The sequence below is a fragment of the Gymnoscopelus braueri genome (genome assembly GCF_963280865.1).
Source record: "Gymnoscopelus braueri genome assembly, chromosome: 12".
Classification (NCBI taxonomy): Eukaryota; Metazoa; Chordata; class Actinopteri; order Myctophiformes; family Myctophidae; genus Gymnoscopelus; species Gymnoscopelus braueri.
This window is the reverse complement of record NC_137614.1, coordinates 42,832,555-42,858,673: the sequence shown is the minus strand read 5'-3', so window position 1 is coordinate 42,858,673 and position 26,119 is coordinate 42,832,555. Positions and strand designations below refer to the sequence as shown.

At 40.5% G+C, this 26,119-nt stretch overlaps 1 protein-coding gene across 1 annotated transcript in view; it reads right to left on the bottom strand.

Moving 5' to 3' along the window:
* nup210 (nucleoporin 210) overlaps positions 1-25,529 on the bottom strand; it is a 101,581-nt gene extending 76,052 nt beyond the window's left edge. Inside the window, exons 1-13 of the mRNA XM_080443430.1 lie at positions 24,896-25,529; positions 22,381-22,520; positions 17,446-17,577; positions 13,530-13,620; positions 12,417-12,567; positions 10,635-10,767; positions 9,455-9,613; positions 7,907-7,975; positions 7,609-7,715; positions 6,243-6,383; positions 4,514-4,651; positions 3,472-3,627; positions 2,155-2,371 (exon numbers count right to left, since the gene is read on the bottom strand). Of these exons, the coding sequence (XP_080299556.1) occupies positions 2,155-2,371; positions 3,472-3,627; positions 4,514-4,651; positions 6,243-6,383; positions 7,609-7,715; positions 7,907-7,975; positions 9,455-9,613; positions 10,635-10,767; positions 12,417-12,567; positions 13,530-13,620; positions 17,446-17,577; positions 22,381-22,520; positions 24,896-25,056 (1,795 nt within the window). The 5' untranslated portion in view covers positions 25,057-25,529. The remainder of the gene's footprint in view (positions 1-2,154; positions 2,372-3,471; positions 3,628-4,513; positions 4,652-6,242; positions 6,384-7,608; positions 7,716-7,906; positions 7,976-9,454; positions 9,614-10,634; positions 10,768-12,416; positions 12,568-13,529; positions 13,621-17,445; positions 17,578-22,380; positions 22,521-24,895) is intronic.
* Between the last annotated feature and the right edge of the window lie 590 nt (positions 25,530-26,119).

Genomic DNA, 26,119 nt, shown 5'->3' with positions numbered 1-26,119 from the left:
GTTGGCCAATTAATAACAATGGTACGCTAAGCTATGGCTGTAGTAATTCCAGTGGCATTCAAGTAATATTTAGATTGAGGACAGTTTTCTCATTCTCTCGTTTGTGATAATAGGCCAATTATACTGCATATAGGGTATATACATTGTTAAATTCCTATGATAGGCTACAATTGAATGCCCTAATTGGTCTACCTGGTTCCATTTACAGACACTCTACGGTGTTAGTTTAAGGATTTGAAAGTGTATAATCGTCCCTTTAAATAACAATATTCTTATAATAGGCTGTCTGAGGAAAGCCAACCACAGGTGATTTCATGCAGACGCATATATAACATTATTAAACTAATTGGCTGCAACATAAACGGAGGGATAATGTTACCGTTAGCGGTTAATGAATCTTAGCTCGACACTTAACCCATTAACACATTGAATGCCAGTCGCGTAGATCTACGCGAACCTATTTAAAGCCGCAGCGTGCCAGTCGCGTAGATCTACGCGAACCGCCGATTCCCATTGAAATTGCCCCAGGTGCACTTTCCGATTTTTTTTGATCCATTTCCGTTTCCGGTTTCCGGTCGGAAACAGAATTATTCGGGTTCCGTTTTTTTCGATCGTATCCGCTTCCTGTCTGGGATCCTGTTTAAAACTCGATTTTTTCGGTTGTTGTTTTTCTCCTCGCTGATCACTGTTTAGCGTTGATCGGCTGTATCTTCAAGATGGCGGCTCGCATTTGGAAACTGTTTTCGCTGGCCGTTTCTCACGGATCCGCTGTGTGTTTAGAACCAAATGAACGCGCACTTTTAACTTATTTAGCGAGGTCTGTGGCGACATGAAAAAAACAAAAAAACAACAATAAAACGCTGGCACTGGTGAGTACATTATGAGATTAAACTCTGGCATGGAATGTGTTGTTAAGACCGGGAAAGAATGCATGTCATTTTTAGATTCCTTTGTCTATTCAAAAATAGCAGATCTACAAGCTCATAGCGAGTGCCACGCAGATCTATGAGCTTGTAGATCTGCTATAATTTGTAAATCGTGAAAATTTGTGCAAATCTTTGAATATATATATATTTTTAATGCAAACATTTTTAACTCAAAGCTTTGCTTCTGGGGACTGTCTTCTAAATCATAACAGTTTAAAAAAAAAACATATGTTGCTATAATATCAGTGGTTCTCAAACCTTTTCATGTCAAGGACCACCCAAAATTATATGTATTTGGCCACCGACCCCCATCTGAAAATATGTTGTTCCAGGGACCCCCAGAAGCAAAAGATTCGAGTTAAAAATGTTTGCTTTAAAACGTACATATATTTATATTCAAAGATTTGCACAAATTTTCAAAACATTTCAAAAATAGAAGATCTACAAGCTCGTAGCGCGGCACTCGGAGCTTGTATATCTGCTATTTTTGAATAGCCCAAATAAATAAAAACAAATGACACGGATGCGTTCCCGGTCTTAAAGGAGAGATCCGGACATTTTAAGTGTTATCTTTGATGTGTCGCTAATCACTCACCATCATTGAAATGGATGTCGAGTTATTCCAGAGAGTCCCGTATCATGCAGTCTGGCGACCCCCTCCGTGGCATAATGGGAGCCCGTGTAAGAGTGAAATTCGTCTATTATAACCGATGCAAAGTTAGTTTTTTCTCTACTACTGCTCATTGTGGAGTCTCATGATACTCAAACATGCACTGAAAGTCGCGCACGAGTTATCGTTCGTGCAGAACTAGACGACGCTGGTTGCTTACTTCTTCAACAGAACCTGGCGTCTGTGGAAGAAGTAAGCAACCGGCATCATCTCGTTCTGCATGAACGATAGCTTGTTCGCGACATTCAGTGCACGTTTGAGTATCATGAGACTCCACAATGAGCAGTAGTAGAGAAAATACTAACTTTGCATCGGTTATAATAGACGATTTTCACTCTTACACGGGCTCCCATTATGCCAACGGAGGGGGTCGACATATTGCACGACACGGGACTCAACGTCCCTTTCAATGATGGTGAGTGATTAGCGACACATCAAAGATAACACTTAAAATGGGCGGATCTCTCCTTTAATGGAACCATGATATCTGACCAACGATCTCTGCACAGTAACGATCATCAGTGTTTCATTTACTGTACAACTCAGACATTGACTCACCATCGAGCAGCTGGAAGACGCCGTGGTTCTCCTGCTCGACCAGCAGGTCGACGTGGGAGCAGTCGGTCAGCATGACCCTCTCCTCGCCGGCCTCGTCCGCTTGTTCTGCCCCCGCCGGGGAACCAAAGATCCTGAGGGGCAGCTCCAACACCTGGCCCACTCTGGCCTCCACCGGACAGGGAGAGAAGTCCATCCCCACGGGCTCCACAACATACACCTGGACCAGGAAGTGTTTAGTATCATCATGAGACAAATTAACCCATTAAGACCTGAGGCCGCTTCGAAACATTTTCAAAATCCTAAAAAAATAATCTGAAAAAAATATTTAAAAAATAATTTTCACGATTTTTCAAAAATAGCAGATCTACAAGCTCGTAGCGCGGCACTCGGTGCCGCGCTATGAGCTTGTATATCTGCTATTTTTGAATAGCCTAAAGAAATCTAAAAGTGACACAGATGCGTTCCAGGTATTAATGGGTTAAGACATTTAGGCTATAATAATAGCCCAATCTGCAAGGCTCACAACGCGTCACAACGTGTCGTTTGTGACCTTGTAGATTGTATATTTTCCCTATATGTCGTATGATTAAATAATATAGGGCTTAAGTGGTTAAAGGGATAGTTCACCCGCAAAATGACTTTTTCTTTCTATCTATTACTCACCCCATGGAGATTTGAATTCATGGAGTTTTTTAGGTTTTTGTTGCATTCCTAAGCAAATAATTTGATGACCGGCAGCGGCTCCGGTAGGAGACACAAAGTGTCGATTTTGAGTCTCCTACCGGATACATTAGCATCTCTCCGCTGGTCATCAAATTGTTGGCTTAGGAATGCAACAAAAACTAAAAAATATCCATGAATTCAAGGCTTCATGGGGTGTGTAATAGAGGGGGTGTGTGATAGAAAATAGGTATTTTTTGGGGTGAATCCCTTTAAGTTTACAAACTTTTCAGGCCACGATCCCCAAAATAATCATTTTTGAAAGGGGGACCCCCCACCCTGACAAGCACTTGGAATTGCAGGCATTACATTTAGTTTGACTCGGTTCCACAGATAAATATTGTGAAAATTGATGAACTACAAGCTCACAACGCCTTGAAGATAGGCTATGTTCACACATTTCCAAAATAATTTGGGAACCCCCAGTTTGGGAACCACTGCTCTAAAACTAACTTGACTCTGTGACATGTGATGTCATCACATAAAGAAAAAGGGGTCTCACATTGTATGAAAGCTTGAGAGCTTATTTTTCATTGTAGCCAAGCTACACTTCATTGTACAGCGACAACACAGTTGGAACTGAACGGAGGGGCTCACCTTCATGTGGCTGTGGTGCATGGGGTTGCGCACGTCGTGGGCGTGCACGGTGCTGACGCCCGTGTCACTTACGGTCGTCATCACTCCTTTCACGGTCACCGTGGCAACGGCCGTGTTGGAGGACGACCAGCTGAAATTGCCGCTGCCTCCGGTCGCCTGATGGAAAGAAGAGTTACTGTGTGTGTGTGTGTGTCAATGTACACACAACTGGATGTACACACACTGGATGTACACACTGGTTCTCCTAGTTACTGTTGGAAGATGATGTCTAGTTCTTCTAATTCGTGAGTCTTCAACAGGGTGAACAGGACCCCTAGGGGGTCCTCAGAGTTACTACAGGGGCCGCCAAATATGTGTGCGATAGGAACTTTTTTCTTCCTTTTTTTTGTTACATTAACCACTTCAACCCTAGCACCCCTCCCTATTCTGAGGGGAACATTTGCCAAAGAGGTTTGGTGTAGAGGGAAAAAGGAGCAAACAAAGTACAGAGTCAAATGTAAAGTTAACCCATTAAGACCTGAGGCCGCGTCTACAAAAAATCTAAATCCTAACAATTTTTCGAACATATAAAAACAATATTTTCACGATTTTTCAAAAATAGCAGATCTACAAGCTCGTAGCTTGTATATCTGCTATTTTTGAATAGCCAAAGAAATCTAAAGTGACACAGATTCGTTCCAGGTCTTAATGGGTTAAAGTAAAGTAAAGTATTGAGGGTTTAAGTGGTTAAATGTCTGAAATAAACAAAACAAAGAACATTACTGTTGAAAGAAGACTATTTGTCAAAAGAGTTTACATGGAATAAATAGCTCATGACTGAAGGTGTAATGATGACGATGTTTTAGGTATTATCATTCTAAACATTATGTTGCTGCTGTTCTACATACAGCCAACCGGTTGAAGAAATCACAGATTTGAGGCATTAACCTTTTGCTTTTATGACATTTCCGTGGCTCTGCAGCTTAAATTAATTTGCAGATCTTTTCTCCGGCTAAGTCTTGAAAAAACATGTTCTGTTATAGTTCAAACTGGGATGCTTCACCTGTATTGTGTACTGGTAGGCTCCGATGCTGGGCTGCCATGGAAACATGAGGATGGCAGGACTGAGAACTATGGGGTTGTAGATTTCCACATCCTGTTCATTGTGGACTGGACTGGAGAGAGCGTGAACCCCTCCCTCCTGAAACAAAAACACACACACAACAGTCTGACATTCAGTGTCAATTTATCCATCTTTAACACATTGAGTGCCAGAGGTTTTTTAAAACAGGGTACAGCCAGTGACAGCATATTATTTAACGTTTTTTTAATCGTTAAAATCGTCACAAAATATTTTCCGTGATCCCCTCATTACACACACACACACACACACACAGGGGTCTCGTAGAATCGAGAAAAAAAACAAAAAAAACATTCGGCAATCCGTTCCATAGTTGCAGCCAGTTGAAAATAGCATGTTTCGCCAAAAAAAACATAGTAAAAAAAAAGTACACAGGAGCCGAGATACAGGCTATAAAAAAAGTACACAGGAGCCGAGATACAGGCTAGGGCATTCACAACTAATGATTTCTACTAGTCGACTCATTTGACCAAGTAGTAGTCGACTAGTCGACTAGTCGAAATTTACATTAAAAAATATATATATATATATTTTTTTATTTTTTTTTAGGGGGGGTATTGTTTTAATGCCATCCTACTACTATATTACTATTATTATTATCCTCCTGCCCTTATTTTTATGGCGTTTTAAGGGAAGCGCTTCTGGCACAGCAGCACAGCACCACAGCAGCGTCTCCAAGGATCCCCATTGCCCAATAATAGGCTTTTATTGGGCATACTTTTGACCCCCTTTTGATAAAAAATAAAGTCAGGAGGATAATAATAATAGTAAGATGGGCCATTACTATGTCATTATAAAAAAAATTAAAAAAAAGTTCAACTATTCGACTAGTACCAACAGAGTCGACTAGTGGTTAGACTAGTCGGTGAAAGCCCTAATACAGGCTATAAAAAAAAGTACACAGGAGCCGAGACACAGGTTTTTAAAGTAATAAGTTAACCAGGAAGTGGATAAGAGTCTAATTCTTTGAAAAATGACATCTCCTGGTGCTGTGAAGGGGAAAAAATGATTTTTGAAAAACAGCCATAGCCGTTTTTGGCACTCAAGGGTTGGATTATGAAAACTAACTCCGAGCACGTGCAAGTGTAATTTGGTTATACTTGTACAAGCTCAGAGTAAAAAAAAAGGTACGTCTTCAATACAAATATCTCTATATTCTGTAATAATTGCTATAGTGTTTGCTCAGTAACAAGGGTCTCTCTCCAGGTTCTTCAGTAAAACACAAAATACATTTTCAGGTTAAGACACCAATTTCATACAAATCAGGAGAGAGAACTCATACAGGATTACAGGATAACCAAGTGAAATTGGCTGTCGTGAGACCAAAGAAAAAACATTGGATTTGTGTCCCAACCTGAACATTTGTTTTTGGTTTACGAAAGACCTGGAAAGACAGGGGAGCTGTTATTGAACAAACACCCTACAGAAATGACTACTATCGCATTATAGAGCTTTATCCTTTTACCGAAAAACTTGTTTGAACCCCCCCCCCAAAAAAAAACAACATCATAACACTTACAGCACCTTTAAATTAGCTCTGATGATTTTGCTGTGCAGTCAAAGCCCTCTCCACTGGAGTGCCAGAACTAACTGGGTGATTAACACAGTAACGGCGCTCTGGCGGCTAATTTGAGGTAACCGTCAGACTCACTTGATCTATGACAGAGTTGAGTGCGGCGTTGATGAGCGTTTGGCCGTCCTTCAGCGCTCTCACGCGGTGCTGCGATCCACTCAGTGAAGACTCCAGAACCTCAAAGTACTCCACAGGGAAGACTGTGTCAATGCGTACATTCTGTACCACAGGGGAGGGAGAGAAACAACAAAGATTTAATCATGTTTTTGCTTCGTGTTCAGTTTGCTTAGTTGGCTTACAAAGTTGAAAGAAAAAAACAAAAAGGTATATTGAGGGAAAAGTATTTGCTTTAGCATACGGAGTGAAACAACAAAGATGTAAATAATGTTTGTTTCGTGTTCGGTTTGTTTAGCTGGCTAACGAGGTTGAAAATGGAAAAAGGGTATATTGAGGTTAAAGTATTTACTTTAATATTTGTTATTGAGATATGCTAATATTTTTATTATCCTTCCATTTTCCGTGAGACACGTACAGCTTTCTTTATATTAAGTAATAGCAAATGCAAAAAAAAAAGTTTTGATATGCTAATATTTGTATTATCCTTCCGTTTTCTGTGAGACACGTACAGCTTTCTTTATATTAGTAATAGCAAATGCAAAATAAATTGTTGTTGTGATATGCTAATATTTTTATTATCCTTCTATTTTCCGTGAGACACGTACAACTTTCTTTATATTAAATAATAGCAAATGCAAAAAGAAAAATTGTTTTGATATGCTAATATTTGTATTATCCTTCCATTTTCTGTGAGACACGTACAGCTTTCTTTATATTAAGTAATAGCAAATATGCTCAAGAGGCCAACGCAAGGCATTAAGGAAAGACCAAATGGGCTATAAAACTTTCATCCTTAATGTTTCTCAGATGTTATTTTAGTGTGCTGCTGATTGTGTGTGCACAGGACGATACATTCCAATTTTCCTTTTTGTTCCACGGGGGACCAAAGAACTTCTTTTGAAATTATTGGAGTGCAGCAGTAACAATAGCTACTCTAGTAATGCCGTACCAAATGCAATCAGATACAGCACATAAACCATGACAGGCAAGTCCCTAAGAAGTTGGAACACAATTAAAAGTGTTTTGGCATATACACGCGGAATGAGAGATAACACTCAGTGTTATTTTTGAACTGTAACCGATTTGTTTTGAATACTCCTATTCGGTTTGTGGTCTAGTGCAATAAAAGCAGATATTCAAATTGTGGTTTGGGTTATCTGTCTTTTACAAGCGAGGACATGTGTGATGTAGTAGTGTATTAAAATCAGTTCTGGTACAGAGGGTGCCCAAAGAACAATGAAACAATGCAAAAGAAATTCTAATAAAATAGAAATAAAAATGGAATCACTCACGCAACAACTCAATGATATTAATGAGACGTACTTACATCAGACAGGTAAATTCTATTGCTGGACTTGTCGAATACTTCAATGTGGATATCATACACTCTTCCGGTCTCAAGAACCCAGCTGTCACCTGGACGAATCTTAAAACCTGAATAGAATAATAATAAAAGAATAAGTCAAGTAAAAAGGCAACGTGCTGGCGGTACACAGTTAAGTCAGAGAACCGAGACTTTACTGTATTATGGAATACTGCTCCTTGACAGCTACACTATGTAACTTTTTTTGTGAATAAAATAATAGTGTTTAGATAAAAAGAGAGAAAGAGAGAAAGAAACAGACCTAGGTAACCTGGTTCAACCACATACAGGGTGCTGCTGGGCAGACGAGACACTCCCTGGATGCGAAGTCCTGAGTCGTTGCCATTAAGGAAAAGCCAAGTTAGGTGAATGGCACATTAACGAACCATTTGAGAACATGGACGCGTGTCTAGGAAGATTCCAAGTTTGTACTTAACCCTTTAAGACCGGGAACGCATCTGTGTAATCTTTTTGATTTCTTTGGCTATTCAAAAATAGCAGATCTACAAGCTCATAGCGCGGCACCGAGTGCCGCCCTATGAGCTTGTAGATCTTCTATTTTTGAAAAATTATGAAAATGTGTGCAAATATAAAAGATAAATTAAATTAAGCAGACATTTGTAACTCAAATCTTTGCTTCTGGGGGAATCTGGAACTAAATATTTTACAAATGTTCGCTTTAAAAATATATATTTCAAGATTTGCAAAAATGTTCATGATTTAAAAAAAAAAGCAGATCTACAAGCTCATAGCGCGGCACTTATGAACTTGTAGATCTGCTATTTTTGAATAGCCCAAAGAAATAAAAAAAATTACACAGATGCGTTATCAGTCTTAAAGGGTTAAAGTACAAATCCTGGTTACTTGGTTAGTGCCTAAGACTCTTTTAGCCCCGTCCGCCGTGTCTCATTACATCAACAGCCAATTCTACTTCACTGGAGCTCACCACGACCACACACACACACACACACACACTTTACAATTTACACTTCTCCCACACTCACTCACACAGTTCATTAACATGAATGGCCACAGTTCATTATCACAGTATAATATATCCGTTCAAGAAGGCATGGCAAATTACAGCATTGGTTCTGTAAGTGGGACCCCTAGAGGTCCTTGGGGGGGGGGGGGGGGGGGGGGGTCCCCAGCAAAATGAGTTAACCCATTTTGGGCGGGAACCCCTATTTTTAACTAAACCTTTCAAGACGGGTCGTTGTTGCCATGTACAGTATATTAGCAACATAATCTTTTTTTCATTTTTGAATAAATATTTGAAGTTTTTCAGAAAACCTCGGTCAGGATTTAGAAGGCGTTTTTAGAATCGGCCTCCGGTCTAAATGGCTTAAAGGGATAGTTCACCCCCAAAATGACATTTTTTCAATCGATTAGGCACCCCATGGAGAGTTGAATTCATGGACATTTTTTTAGTTTTTGTCGCATTCTTAAGTCAATAATTTCATGACCAGCAGCTGTTACGGTAACGGTAGGAGACACAAAGACTCTCCTTTGTGTCTCCTACCGGAACCACTGCCTACCGGTCTGCTGTTCATCAAATTATTGGCTTAGTAATGCGACGAAAACAAAAAAATATAATAATAATATATATATATAAATAATATAATAAAATATGAATCACAATCATTTTAACCACTTTTATCGATTTATACGTTGGCTATAACAACTATACAAGCTCACGGTGCGTCACTTCGTACCGCCAGAGGCAAAAACGAATGGGTTCCCAGATTGGAAACACAGTGAAGTGTTAAACTTTAACCCATTAACCCTTTAACCGTTAAAGGAAGGATACGCTTGTGGTCCAGGACCACGTTGATCTGTCCCAGCTGGACGGCGGTGGCCGTGGAGGTGCGCTGGTCCAGACGGGCCACAGGGAGCTGAGGGTCTGTGTCCGGGCCCAGCACGCCCCTCTGGAGGTGGAGCTCATACTGGTCACATGGCATCGGAAGCTCTGAAGGGAAACACATGCCCCAGAAGACAAAAACACACGTCAGACTCCACAATGCTTTCACAGGCAAATCCCAGAGGGATACTTTAAACAACTTGAGACCCGATCTAATAGTCTATACCATTGGTTCTCAAAGTGGGGTCCGGGGACCCCCAGGGGTCCTTGGGGTGGGCCCCAGGAAAATGTGTTAACATAGCATCACAATAATTTTAACCACTTCAACCTTTTACACTTTGGCTATTCAAAAATAGCAGATCTACAAGCTCATAGCGCGGCACCGAGTGCCGCACTATGAGCTTGTAGATCCGCTATTTTTTGAAAAATCATGAACATTTGTGCAAATCCTTGAATATATATATTTTTAAAGCGAACATTTGTAACTCAAATCTCTGCTTCTGGGGGGTCCCTGGAACAACATATTTTGAAATGGGGGTCCGCGGCCAAATACATATCATTTTGGGGGTCCTTGACATGAAAAGGTTTGAGAACCAAGTGCTCTATACTTGGTAAACTGGACCCGAGTTGCACTGTACTAGAGGGTACTTCGGATCGGTTTCAATTGCCACGGGTCTCGGTCGGTCCATTTGAAATGGACGGACCTGTATGGACCCGTGAGGACCCAACGACAAGCTTTTTATTATTATTATTATATTAAACTCTTTAACCTTTGGTTTTAAAATGAGACATACGTGTTGTAATTACGCTCCAAAATTCATATTGTCTGTTCTTGCATATTGAATGAGCCACGTTTAACGTTAAAAAAGGTCAATTTTTACATTTTCAGAGTTCAAGTACCAACACACAATTTTAATACAGTATGTACACACTACATGGGGATTCGAACTTCTGCACATTTAAAATGCTTCACTACAAAGTAAAATTCTCAGTGTTTATTCATCATTTATTCATGTGTACAAATGGATACATTTATACACACTCAGAGTTGAATGAACACTGAGGATTTCGCTGTGGATGGCAGAAAATAAATATGCTTTTACTGGGCCCGCTGGGCTGAGTCTCCCACCTGTGATCTTGTCCTGTCTGATCTTCTGCACCTTGTAGCGTATGGAGGAGTGTGCCAGCAGGTACACGTCGTACGCAGGACTCAACAGGATGTTCTCTAGAGTCAGCAGTTTGATTTCTGCTGCGCCCACATCCTGTGGAACGAACGGATGGATACCCCAAGGTTACCATGGTTACAGCGCAACAAATATATGCACACAAACACAACACACTCAAACTGGGCTGCTTCTGACTCAAACCGTGCGACCGTGACTTTAAAAATGTGGCCATCCGCCTGTTCAATTAACATGCATATACTGTTATGTGCTACAGTATATATACCGGTGGTTCTCAACCAGTGGTCCGGGGACCACCTGTGGTCCTTGAGGGGGTTACAGGTGGTCCCCAGCTAAATGATGTAGAGTTGGTAACCAAATGGACCCTTATAGATCTTTAACTAACTATTGAGAGCGTAAAATGAAACCAAATGGACCCTTACTGGTCCATTTGGTTTCATTTTACTCTCTCAAGTATTGTTAAACATCTGCATTACTTAATTTACAAGAAGTCTACACAATTAGAGAATGGAGAAGGATTTTTATTTTTGACAAAATCTTATCCAACGATAACAAAATATTCGAAGTTTGGATCTGAGAGTCTAAATCTCATCAAACGGTGGTCTGTGGCTCAAACGCCGAATAATAATGGACCTTGATATAAAAAGGATTACTATAGCAAATGCTATAGCATCTTTTCAGGGAAGATGAGACTTGACATTTGACTCTTTGTTCCAAATCACGTATGGGTAATAATTTATTGCCATCCAGTCAAAAAGCCTCTCTGACGAGCACGTCTTCAAATTGCAGCATATCCGCCGCACCTTGATTAAGGCACAGGTAGTCGGATGGCGCCTGGCGCCTCTCTGCCTAACAGCTGTCAAGGTTCAAGGACGTTTATCATCACATACGCATTGCTCTGACATCACAGATGAGGGCCAGAGGAGAAGGGGCCATGTTTGTTACGCAAGCTGCAGCTATTTATAGACCTCTACTGTACGTCCCAGGAGAGCAGGCACTGCACTGGAGCTTTTTATTATTTCTATTCTTGTGATGCCTCCGTCTCTTTCTAAAAATAGACCACAAAGGACCTTGTGGCCATTTATAATGTTTTACTGCTGCATCAACGTTTGTGCTCGAGTTCCACAGAAGCAAAACAAACATAGCATCTTATTATCAGTGGTGGATAAAGTACTCAATTTTTTTTACTTAAGTAAAAGTATCAATACTGCAATGTAGAAGTACTCTGTTACAAGTGAAAGTCCGGAATTCAAAATGTACTTGAGTCAAAGTACAATAGTATTGGCATCAAAATGTACTTAAAGTACCATAGTGAAAGTATTCACTATGCAGAATGTCCCATTACCCAGTTTTAAAATGTCATTTTTTTTTTTTATAGCCGATCTACAAGCTCACAATGCGTCGCATCGCGACACATTGTGAGCTTGTAGATCGGCTATTTTCATAAGGCCGAAATTTAGGGCTGAAGGGTTAATGTATGTTTTGTAATAATAATCAAAATATACAAAGTAACTAGTAACTAAAGTTTTCAAAAAATTGTAGTGGAGTAAAAGTACAATATTTGCCTCTGAGATGTAGTGGAGTAGAAGTAAAAGTACTGAAAATTGGAAATACTCCAGTAAAGTAAAAAATACATCAAAATTTAATTAAGTACAGTTCTTGAATAAATGTAGTTAGTTACTTAACACCACTGCTTATTATGCATCGCTGAAAACAGCTTACTGTACCTTATACAGAGGCTCTTGCATTTTTGCCTTTATCTTGGCGTGACCCGTTTTCTGTCCCGACACCAAAATAATGTCCCCCTGTTTCCCAACGCGCTCCATTTCGGAGATGTAGCCGGGGGGTGTGTAGGTCGACTCGGAGAATTTAAGGACCCTTGGGAAGAAAACAAAAGATTAGAAAATGCATTACACACTCAGAGAGTGACCCACTTGCAACTGACCCCTGGAATGATTAATCACACCAGCTATAGAGTAAAACGAATAACCACCTTGAAGGTAAGAACGCACAATGCCATACAACTTTGATTAACCCATTAAGATCGGGAACGTCATTTTTAGATTTTTTGGGCTATTCAAAAATAGCAGATATACAAGCTCATAGCGCGGCACCGAGTGCCGCGCTATGAGCTTGTAGATCTGCTATTTTTTTTTTAAATTGCAAATTTGTGCAAATCTTTGAACATATATTTTTTCAAGCGAATATTTGTAACTCAAATCTTTGCTTCCGAGGGGTCCCTGGAACAAAATATTTTGACATGGGGTCCGCAGCCAAATACATATCATATTGGGGGTCGTTGACATGAAAAAAGTTTGAGAACCACTGATGTAGCAACATTCATTAAAAAAACTGTTAGGATTTAAAAGACATTTTGTGGAATCAGCCTCAGGTCTTAATGGGTTAAATAATCACTATATCAATTACTCTCAACCTTTTTGTAATTTCAAGGACTTCCAGTTTGATATGCTTTAGCCCGCGGACACCCCCCGGCCCCCCCCCCCCCATTTGAAGCAAATATTTATCTCGACCCCAAACTACACTGTAACATCCTCGGTGTTAATTTAACTCTGGGTCCCATTTGGTTTCATTTCATTGTACACTCTCAAAGGGTCCTTTTCGTTCCATCTGTACGCTCTCAGAGTTACAGGCCCATATGAGTCCCCATGGACCCCCCGTGATGGTATGTTCCGTTGACAACCAGGTGCACTATATCAACAGTTTCATTTGTGCAACGTTAATACATCAATTGCAATTAAGGTTCCACACTGCTTCTTGGTGCCTCTGTGTGTGTGTGGTAGCTGGTGATCTACGGTTAAAGCCAATAGAGGGAAGATTACCGTATCGAGTTGTCAGAGAATCCATCCGTGTCTGCATCTTTCACTATGGTCCAATCAAACACCAGGCCTGCCAGAGTGCTGAAGATGTTGCCTGCAATGTTAGAGGAAATAGAAAAAGGACAGGGGGGGGGGGTCTATCAATAACTTAATCCATTGAGACCTGAAGAAGCATCTGTGTCACTTTTTCATTTGAGCTAAAAAGCATTATTTTACACTTTGGCTATACAAAAATAGCAGATATACAAGCTCATAGCGCGGCACCGAGTGCCGCGCTACGAGCTTGTAGATCTGCTATTTTTGAAAAATCAAGAAAATGTGTGCAAATTAATATATTTATATTCTTTTAAAGCGAACATTTTAAACTCAAATCTTTGAGATGGGGGTCCGCGGCCAAATACATATCATTTAGGGGGTCTTTGACTCCTTGACATGAAAGTTTGAGAACCACTGATATAGAAATAGAAACATAGGTTTTTCAGAAAACTGTTGGTATTTAGGAGACATTTTGTAGAAATCGGCTTCAGGTCTTAATGGGTTAAAGTTCATGTACTTCATTGACCAGGGTCCCCTCCTAGGAGGATTCTACTTAGTTCCCTTCTTCTTTTCCCTCTACACCAGAGGCCTTCAAGGTTTTTCAGGCCAAGGACCCTTTAGTTGAGAGACAGATGAAGCAGAGACCCCCCCCACTACATATTGTATAAAATTGTGTTGCAGATTAAACTTTTTCATAGATTCCATAGACTTAGTTTGACAGCACTATCATCAGTGTGTGTTGGATTTCATGCAAGGAGTAGTTCACCCAAAAATATTACTTATTTTCTATCAATTAAACCCCCCATGAAGCCTTGAATTCATGGAGATTTTTTTGTTTTTGTCACATTCCTAAGGAAAGATGCTAATGTCTCCGGTAGGAGACTCAAAGTTGACCCTTTATGTCTCCTACCGGTGCCGGCGCTGGTCAAATTATTTGCTTAGGAATGCGACAAAAACAAAAAAATCTCCATGAATTCAAGTCTCTATGGGGTGTGTAATTGATAGAAAACAGGTCATTTTGGGAGTGAACTATCCCTTTAATGTGACATTTAACCACTTAAACCCTCAATACTTGACCTTTCACTCTATACTTGGTCTGCTCTTTCTTTCCCCCCCTCGACACCAAACGTCTTTGCCGAAAATAGCCGATCACACAAAGATTTGGCTACACCCCTGTAGTAACGCTGAGGAACCCCTAGGGGTCCCGGTGGCCCCCTGTTGAAGACCCCTGGCGAAAATAGTTGATCAGACTCAGTCTGAAGAAGAGCATGGGCTCCAAACGTCACTCTTGATTCAAATAAAATAACTGACCAACTTGGGACAACAGTGTGCGGCTCAACTTTGTGCTCTTTGATCTCAGTTCACTTCGGGGACAGCAGCTGCTGCCTTCCAGAGGTCGGATGTGAACAGCTACTTTTTGATCCCGATTACAGTCTATGACATCAGTCATCTACAGTACTAGACAACCAACATGGCGAAACACAACACTGGGTACTACTGTACGTGGAACCTAAAACTCAACTAATTGGTGGTAGGGTCCAGCTGTTATTCAGCCAGTTCTTTATGGAAGGCCGTAAAGGAGCTAGTCGACTAGTTTTTATACTCTGTAGCAGATATGTAGAGCGGGTTATCTGCAAGCCTTAAGACTTATCCATACAGCCTTTGAATCCGCAACACTCATGCCATATCACTATATTGCGATATCCAAATCCCAAACAAAACCCGATATAATGTTGATATACTGTATTGCCAAATCCAGCCTTATCGCGAGGCATGCCAGGGCTCCATCCTGTACCCAGCGTACAGGCCTTTCAATCCTCCTCAGAGTCACTCAACCGCCCCGGTGTCCTTTCTACATGATAATAATACTGGGTTATTACTGTATAATGGCACTGTGTTAATATAATTCTCAAACCAGTCTGTGCATGCCATCGATAATGGAGCTCATGAAGTCTTCATTATAATTCTTTTAGTATTTGCCTGCGTTAACTTTTCTCCAGTGGGATCTACGGAGCATTATTTGCATAACTACTGCAGTAACCTTTCAAAGTGATGATTGAGAGATAACCCCGGGCAGCTTTTCTTTTTTACCCCTCAGGCAGGGCTGGGAGTTGGCTGTCTATTTGTTCTGTCCCACTGCTTCCATTTACGGCAGACACACATACTTAGCTAATGAGCTGTAGCACGTAACACGACTGGATTCTCTCTCTATGATGGCTGGCCCCCGAGGCCCCACGTTTTGTTTGCGTTTGTTTTGGCCCTAAACGTAATACTTTGAATCTCGTCATATGAAGGTAGAGGCGCAAATCCCATCTTAACCCATTCAATCCGGGAACGTATCTCTCTGTCATTTTAACAATTTCTTTGGCTATTCAAAAATAGCAGATATGCAAGCTCTCATAGCGTGGCACCGAATGCCGAGCTATGAGCTTGTAGATATGCTATTTTTGAAAGAAAATTGTGAAAATGTGTACAAATCTTCGATTATCTATTTTTTTTTAATTTGTAAAATATTTTGTTCCAGGGACCCCCCCGAAGCAAAGATTTGAGTTCGCTTGAAAATATATATATTCTAAGACTTGCACAGATTTTCACTATTTTTCAAAAAAATAGCCAAAAGAAATCTTAAAAAATGACACAGTCAGATGCTTTCCCGGTCGAAATGGGATAAAAAGAGGTCTTGCTTCAGCTAATTCAATTCAACTGCCAGAGGCAGTAAAAGGCAAGTGTTGTTGTCACCTAGCCTAAGCCCCAGACACCACGCTAGTGGAAGTGTTTATTTAGCGGTGTGTACGTTAGGATTGGTCATGTCTTTTGTGTCGTGGCTCTGTAGCGTGTGTCTTGTTATGTCTGTCTGTCCCGGGGGCTTATCTATTCTACGCAAACCACTGGACCGATCAGCGCCGAGTTTATTGTGCACACTGCCCAGTTTAAAGAACCTCCATGCATTGCGTGGTGCACGCCATGTTATTTTTTAGATATTTTTTCAATATTTAACTTTCTTTTTATAATGGAAATGGTGGTTGGACCGGGTTTAAACCTTGCCCAAATATAGTCAAAGTCTCATCCAGTACATTGGAAATTGTATGAATTCATTTCTTTTTCTGCATTTCTTTAGCCTTTATCGGCAACGACAGTGGAGAGAGAAAGGAAATGCGGAGAGAGAGTACGCCAGGGGAATGACATTCCACACACGTCCATCATTTGACCTGTCCGTGAATCGAACCGTGGGCTGGTTGATAAGAGAATTGCGCCCTAAGCATTCGGTTATCAGGTTGCCTTGTGTGAATGTGTTTATTATTGATTTTATTTTTCTGCAGCCTATGTCTCCTACAACCCCCCCCCCTCCCATCCCCACCCCCAACACATGGCACTCAGTTTACACCCATATTTGCACTCAAAAAGGACCACAATGGAAATGCACTCTCAAGCCGCTTTGTGTCTTATCCTTCGGACAGATAAGTACGAATTCATTTGTGATATCTGATATCGTCCATATATGGACACAGTAACACGGCACGAAGCGCCAGGTTATCAGCTTGCCTGGCGTAGCCAGGGTTATTGTGCCGACATTATCAGTGTGTGTAGGTTTGGGTATCCAGCATTGACCGGGTTATGGCGTGGTCTTTTAATCTTTATCTCAGTTGCCGGGTATTGTGTTGACAACACGTCGCATCCTGAATGTACAGTCTATATATGGGCAAAAATATATGAGTAGATATGCCCATATTGTGGGCATCTGTCCGCTTACCACAACTTGATTTTTTTTGTGCTCAATTTGTGTTTAATGGCATGTATGATGTCTTTTGTTGGTTTGCACCAAACATTTATATATAAAAAAATAAATAAAAAAAAACAGTGTTATCGAGTGCACATACTGTACCTTCAGCATCCTTTGCATGGATTTTCAGAACCAGAGGGGAGTCTTCCAAATGCAGTTCTCTGGTGGTGGACACTATGTGGATCTCACTGATGGTGTCCACAATGGCATCACAACGCAGCACCTGCCCTGTAACTGCAAATGAGAGAACGTAGGTGTCATGGGCACATTTAAAAATAAACACACCCTGGACAACCCTTGACAGTAAAAAAAAAAAAAATCTCCTGCAAGGTCTCTGATTCTGTCTCTCTTGTGGTCTAGAGCAGCACTGGTGTGCAGGGCTGAGATGACAGAGAGTGGGGCCCTTGCGGAAGGTGTTTACACAGCGTGTGGTTACCTACCTACTGCCTCCACTGTTTAACATGCTCACACAATGGCACATTTACCAGTGTGGCAGCAGTGTTAAGGGACAGAGCAGCTGCCACACACACACACACACACCCCACCCAATAAGAAATGGACGTGAATATTTTATGTGAATATTTTAGGATATATGTAGGGCTGTCACGATTACAAATTTAAGTTGACGATTAATTGTCAGTCAAATAATTGCGATTAACGGTTTAATTGCGTGTTTGGCATTGAACAGAGGAACATTATGAATAGAAAATACATTTCTGTTTGCCTTTTAGGCTTCGTAAACAAAATTGCACAGGGCAGATAACTTAAATATACAAAGAAATTGACATATTTAATAATTTTACACATTTAATCTTAGACATAGCAGATCTACAAGCTTACATCGCGTCACTTCGTGACACGTTGTAAGCTTGTAGATCTGCTATTTATGCTTTTTTTAACAATTATGCAAAAATAATTGCAATTATCTCAAATAATTGCGATTAGACGATTATGTAATAATTGTGACAGGCCTACCACTATGATCCCATAGGCTGGAAGTTTGACACCCCTGCTTTACAAGATCAACAACTTCCTGGAACTTTGTAAAGTTCCAGGAAGTAGTTTTTCCCACCCGAAGTAGTTTTTCCACCTGATAAAAGGCAATTATGAAAAGCGTTGACACCAGGGTTGGCACCAGATGTGACCCAGAAGAATGGTCACATTCTCGTATGACTATGTATGTATGGTACTTTATACATAGTTAAGTCGGGTGTTTGCTGTTCAGTGCAGATTCTGAACAGCTGAACGGGCTGTTTCAAGCCACCAGGGTCCCATTAGCAGGGAACAAAGTGAGGTTCAGAGAGTGGTGGTGGTTCTGGGGGATATTGCAGAAATTTCCTGAGCCTCTCAAAAAGTTGTTGTGAACCTTAATTATGCGGAAGGTCAGCCACCTGGCCTTTACCCCCCCCTCACCTCATTTCTCTTACTTACTGAACATCCCGGTACTTACTGCATAAAGTGAGTCAGTGGTTCTCAAACTTTTTCCATGTCAAGGACCCCCAAAATTATATGCATTTGCCCGTGGACCCCCCGTCTCAAAATGTTGTTCCAGGGACCCCCACCCCAGAAGCAAAGATTTGAGTTACAAATGTTCGCTTTAAAAAATATATTTTCAAGGGTCAATTTTGCTGGGGACCCCCTGGAACTCCCCCAAGGACCCAACTTTGAGAACCAATGGCTTTGGGTGTACATAGTGTTGTATATTGTTATTATTTTGTATATTTAGCTGATTATGTGATGTATTTTTGCCCTGTATCTACAGTACTTTTTTCTTGCCCTGTATTCTATATCTCAGGGGTCTTCAACAGGGGGTCCGGGGACGTGGACCCCCAGGGGGTCCTCAAAGTTACTACAGAGGGGCCAGGCCGCCAAATCTTTGTGTGAACCCTAGCATCCCTATTCTGAGGGGAACTTTAGCCAAAGATAGCCGATCTACAAGCTTGTAGATCGGCTATTTTTGGCACAGAGGTTTGGTGTAGAGGAGAAAAAAAAGAGCAGGCCATGTACAGTGAAAGTAGAGGGAAAGGTCAAGATTACTAAGTATTGACAAGTGGTTAAATGTCAGGTCCCTGCTTCATGCCTCTCTCAGCTATGAGGTTCTTGGCCTGAAACACGTTTGAAGACCCCTGCTGTATCTTATCTGCTGTGCTGCCTTTGGGGCCTGAATTTCTCCTCGCAGGATCAATGAAGGTCTTATCTTATTTCATCTTAAACTGTCCGGAGGTCTTTGAAATGAAAAAGGTTGCAGTAAGTCACTGCAGTATAGGTCACTACCCAGGGTTCATAGCACAGGAATTTCAATTTGGATCGTGTGGCAGTAAAAAAAAAAGGGAGATGGAACAATCGGCACCGTTTAACCACTTATAACTAGTGTTTCTCAAACTTTTTTATGCCAAGGACCGCCAAAATGATATGCATTTGGCCACCGACCCCCATCTGAAAATATTTTGTGACAGGGACCTCCAGAAGCAAAGATTTGAGTTACAAATGCTCGCTTAAAAAATTAGATATGCACACATTTTCACAATTTAAAAAAATAGCAGATCTACAAGCTCATAGCTATGAGCTTTTATATCTGCTATTTTTGAATAGCCAACGTATAAAATATGGTGGTTAAAATGATTGTGATGCTATATTAACACATTTTGCTGGTGACCCCCTGGTACCCCCCCCCCCCCAAATTCCCCTGGGGGTACCCGGACTCCACTTTGAGAACCAATTCTATACTTTGTAGACCAGGGTCGCCCAGGTGTCTTTAATAGCCTCACCTCCTTTTTACCCCCCTTTGCACCAAATCTGTTCGCCGAAAAGCGAAAATAGCCAATCTACAATCTCACAGCGGTGAGCTTGTAGGACGGCTATTTTATGTGAATGTTTTAGGACATTTATGCCCGGAAAAAAAAGGACGCGAGGGTTCAAGTGGTGGTTAACCCATTCAATCTGGGAACGCATACCGTGTCATTTTAGATTTTTAGCTATAACCATTATTTTATATTTTGGACTAAGTATTAAAAAAATAGCAGATCTGCAAGCTCATAGCGCGGCTACGAGCTTGTAGAAAAAAATCTTGAGAATGTGTGCAAATCTTTGAATATACACGTTTTTTTAACTCAAATCTTTGCTTCTGGAGATTCTACAAATGTCTTCTAAATCCTTATAAATCCTTATAAATCTAAATCCTGTTGCTATAATATCAGTGGTTCTCAAACTTTTATGTCAAGGACCACCCAAAATGATGTATTTGGCAGCGGACCCCCATTTCAAAATATTTGATTCCAGGGATCCCCATGCAGAATTAAAGATTTGACTTAAAACATTTATGTACATATATTCAAAGTTTTGCACACATTTTCACGATTGTTTTTCAAAAATAGCAGATCTACAAGTTCATAGCGCGGCACTGATCTGCTATTTTTGAATAGCCAAAGACATCTTAAAATGACACTGATGCATTCCCGGATTTAATGGGTTAAAAGTCAATACAGCATTGTCTTGTGCTGCTGCTGCCATCAACAGCTGGAGAAGCCAGTGTGTCTGTCAGCACATCTCAACAGCTGCCATGACCTGCAGAACAATATGCAGTCAGTGTTGTACATCGTTATAGGGGAAAGGGTGAAGAAAAAAAAAAAAAGAGCCATGAATTGTGCAACAGAACTATTATATACAGTCGTTTCAACATCACTCAAAGAGTTTAGCCCATTCAATCTGGGTCAATATGCATTCTAAATCCTAACAGTTTTTTTGAAAAAACCTATGCTGCTATATCAGTGATGCTCAAACGTTTTCATGTCAAGGTTGTTTTAATGTTTGCTTTAATATATATATTGAAAGATTTGCACAAATTTTCACGATTTTTCGAAAATATTGTTGTGCATATTGTATTGTATAAATGGTTTGATCCTTTTCAACTTGCCTTTTCGAAATTCAAAACAGTTCACGGTACGAACAAGTGTTATTAACTTTCAACCTGACTGTGGGAATGCCCTACCTGAGGCTATCTATCCGACGAGCTGATTCTGTATCGGTTTTTTTAAGTCACTTCTAAAAACACACCTGTTGTTCAGAAAAGCACCTTCCGTAAATCACCTTATCCGTGCCGCATTTATCTCTTGAATCTCTCTTGTTTTATTATTGCTATAATTTGTTTTTGCACTTTTTTTTTAATCTTTTATCGGCTCTTTTAAATTGTGTCATTTCACTCCAGTTTTGTGAAGCAAAGAAGTTCAATATAAATACAGTTATCAACCCATTCAATCCCAGAACGCATCTGTGTCATTTTAGATTTCTTTCGGCTATTCAAAAACAGCCAAAAGAATAGCGGACTCTGCGCCCACGCTATGAGCTTGTGTATCTGCTATTTTTGAAAAATCTTGAACATTTTGTGCAAATCTTCGAATATATACATTTTTTAAGCGAACATTTGCAACTCAAATCTTTGCTTCTGGAGGTCCCACTACCTGGAACAAAACAGTTTACAAATATTATCTTTAAAAATATATATATATTCAAAGATTTGCACAAATGTTCATGATTAAAAAAAAATCACACCCTGTGTGAAGTGGGCGGTGTCTTGCTAGCTAATCACAATACTGAATGAATGGAGTCAACCAATCATGTACAAAAGATAAATACATTTATTGAAACACTCTTTATGATGGACGAAACCATAACTTGAAAAAAACAAATTTATGTTTTTTTTCAAGTTATGGTTTCTTATATAGGGCTATGCACATGTGTCATGTGACACTGGCCAATCACAGTCCTGAATAGATTGTGATTGGCCAATCACGGTGCAGGATAATTGTACAAATTTCCAAACCTCACTTATAGGTGCGGTTTCACAGCGCAGGATATTTGTACATTTTTCCAAACCTCACTTATAGGGGCGGTTTCACCGCCCAAAAATAGCAGATCTACAAGCTCATAGCGCTATGAGCTTGTAGATCTGCTATTTTTGAGCCAAAGTCATCTAAAATGACAGAGATACGTTCCCAGTCTTAATACAGTACTTTTTTGCCCTGGTTTTTTTGTACTTACCGACATCTTCAGCTTGGATGATGCTGGTCAGTCTGGTAGGCTGGGTGGAGAAGACATGGAGGACAGCCGTCTGGGAGCAGTCTGCGTTGCCGTCTACAGCTATGGGCTGAATGCTGGCCACCTCTGGTCTAATAGATGACCTGAAAGATGATTACCACACTGATGAATACATTGTAAAACTCATCAGGAAATCAAAGACAGATTTGTCGTCAACTATATTTTTTATTTCAGCTAACAAATAAAATAAATATAGCTGTTGACCCATTAAGACCGGGAGTGTGTAATGTTTTGATTCCTTTGGCTATCATAGTGCGGTGCCGCACTATATGTGTGTGTGAGTGAGTGAGTGAGTGAGGTGGCTCTCAAAAATAGCAGATATACAAGTTCACAGCACGTCACTTCGTGCTGATTTTTTTTTAACACAAATCTTCTAGGGGTCCCTGGCACAAAACATTTTCAGATGGGGGTTTGTGGCCAAATACATGTCATTTTGGGGGTCCTACAGGCACAAAAAAGTTTGAGAACTACTGATTTAGAAGGCATTTGTAGAATCGGGTTAAGCTATTTCAAATTAGCTTTGTTTCTACATGTAGTCAGTTGACATGGTCATTCACTAGGTGATGCTAGGGTCCTAGAAATGAAGCTGCAGCACTGCAGGAACATGTGAAGTTCATTGGTCAATATCTTCCAACCTAAATAAGTAGATATCAACAAGCTGTATGTCAGCTTTGATACAATCAAATGGGAAGTGGGAAGTCTGGGAACCCATTCGGTTAAAAAATATAAAATAAAATCTGTCTTGACTTGAGAGATTAGTTCTGATAAGCTTGATCCACAGAAGATCTGCAAGCAATCAGTGCTACAGATTGCCACGGTTTAGGAGAAAATTGAAAATGGCACAAAATCTAGTAGTTCTCGAGGCACATTTAAAGAGTGAAGACAGATTGTGTAATGGCAAGTGTTATGTGAATCAATCAATACTCACTGGGTATAAGTTATCATGACTTTTCTCTAAATCTATATTTTGACATTTAATCATAGCGCCCCCATCAGGCCGATATGGGTCATACTCGTGTCAAAGTAAGTGGCACACAGACTTCCATATCATTGACGAAAATGTCATCATGTCTCAACCATTTACTGAACCATATCTCACAGAAACTCACAAAACCACAACAGACAGAGTGAGGGAGCCAAAACCAACACAAACGATAGGGGTTCTTTCAGCCTCTTCAGGCCTATTATTATTACCATTAGAGCCAAATAAGTCACACATAAAGCCAAAAATGCTGACTTGTGTTGAAGTTTCATACATTTCCAGGGGCTATACACAATATTGGCCTGAGTGAGCATGATTCTACTACAGTATAGTGATTTGTTGTCGGCCATGTGGCCTCACATGCCCCGCATGAAATATGAGAGCTCAAGTCCGGTTTCGTTTTCCATGGGGAAGAAGTCAAGTGAGGACAGCAGCATGCAGGCAGACAGGCTGTGTTTGTGTGCATACCGCGGCGCTTTCATTTTTTCACGGATGAACTTGAACCTGGTGTTTGCACTTTCTCCATTTACGGCCCGTACATCTCCATAAACGTTCAGATTCGAAATATAAAGGGCTTAGCCCATGGCCACGGATGTTACAATTATGTACGGGCCCGCAGAAGTACCCGTATCTTCCGTAGTGTTCAATAAAAAGCATTTTAATCCGATCGATGGACATTAATGTTACATGGACATTAATTTACTCGCCTTATGCTTTCAACTACGCCACCCTATCGGTTGGGAGGTGTACTGCACTCTTGATACATTATAACTATGAGAAAATGGCCATCGATTGGATTAAAATGCTTTTTATTGAACACTACGGAAGATACGGGTACTTCTGATGGCTCGTACATACTTGTAACATCCGTGGCCATGGGGTAAGAACTATATATTTCAAATCTGAACGTTTATGTAGATGTACAGGCCGTGATTGGAGAACGTGCAAACACTATGTTGAAGTTCATCCATGACTGTCATGATGTGACGTGTGTCGTGTTTCAGGGCTAATGCGGTTTGAAAATCTCACGCTTTTCATGTTTTTTGTAATGTACTGTCAGTTATATTTCTATGGCGTTTTATCGCTCACACGTTGAATAGAACTTTGACCAACTCTGTCTGTTTCTAAAAATGTTGAGAATACATACGACTCGACTTGTGTCTGGGAATTTTTATTGGTCTGGGTTTTTTACATCTGGTGTGGTGGTGGCGGCGCCGAAAAAATAGCAGATCTACAAGCTCGCAACGCGTCCCGGTAGCGACGCGTTGTGAGCTTGTAGATCTGCTATTTTCCCCTCATCAGCTTAAGTACTAACCATCTGTAGCAAACCTTCAGCTGCCTCCAGTGTGAAGTTTATTCTGGTGCTTCTGGCTTTTTATTTTTCTATTTTATTATTTCCATTTTTTTTTTTTTTTTTTTGTGGTAATATTATTTTTATAATTTTTATAATTTTAACATTTTTGTTGTGGTACTTACCATCTGTAGCAACCTTCAGTCGCCTCCAGTGTGAAGTTTATTCTGGTGCTTCTGGCCAGCGGCAGCAACACTTTGGGAACGTTTAGCTTCGAGGCGACACCGGTGTGACCGAACATCAATAATAACACCCATATCAATACTTTAATAATAACCGCCATCATGCCCAGGTTTTAAACTTTCAACAGTCAAGATCAGTGTCAGTGATGACAGCCTATAAACAAACAAACCCCGGATGAATGAAACTGTGTGGTTCCCCCTTAGACAGACTACTAAACTTCCTCCATACAGACGATAGATTCGCGCGCCCCGCCGCGAGTTGAAACCACGGTAGTAGGAGGTACAGTAGGCGTTCACATGTACGCGTTAATACTATGATCACCCGGTGTGAAATATGATCTCTTATTTAAGTTAGTGAATAAAATGAGCAGAGAAGCACACTCATGATGATGATGATGATGCACCGGGCTGCCTGCCTCCTCTCAAACGCCTGCTCTTCAAAATAAAATCCTTCTTCCTTGTTGTTGTCGATATTTTATCAAAATGTGTCACACCGTTCGGTTAACTTAAATGAGCTATACATTCATACATAAAGTTGTAGAATATTATTTCCTATTTCCTCGTGCGTATGCACTGTCTGACAAGTGACAAGTACCGGCCGCGCTTACTAACGGTAATTGGAGTTCGAGCGTGCATGCTGGGAATTGAAGTTCAAACGGGGCTGCATGGGCGACTGTTGATGACGAGTGTCATTAAAAGAAACTATTGTCTTGTCTGTCCATGGAGCTGTCATAGAATAGAATAGAGTATAATAGAATAGAATAGCATAGAGAACCACATTGAAAATGAATATTTACGTTCTATGTCATCCTCTGTATGATTTATTGTGTGTGTATATTGTTATTAATGTTTTACCTAAATAAATTCAGTCAATGAATAGGCAATGCCAGGCAAGTTTATTTGTAAAGCACATTTAAACAACAAGTCCAATTCAATGTGCTTTACATAAAACATCCAGCAAAAATAAACACATTTAAAAGGGCATTTGAATTAGGTCAAAATGGAAAGGAAAAGAGATTAAAACAGAGAAATGAACTTGCAGAATAATACAGCCCTTAGCACAGAAGATGCTCCTCCTTTGAAGCCTCAGTCTCTTCCATGTGATTTGGCTGTTGGTTGAATCATTCACAAGTGGATCAGGCCTGGATCAGATATTACTTAGATTGT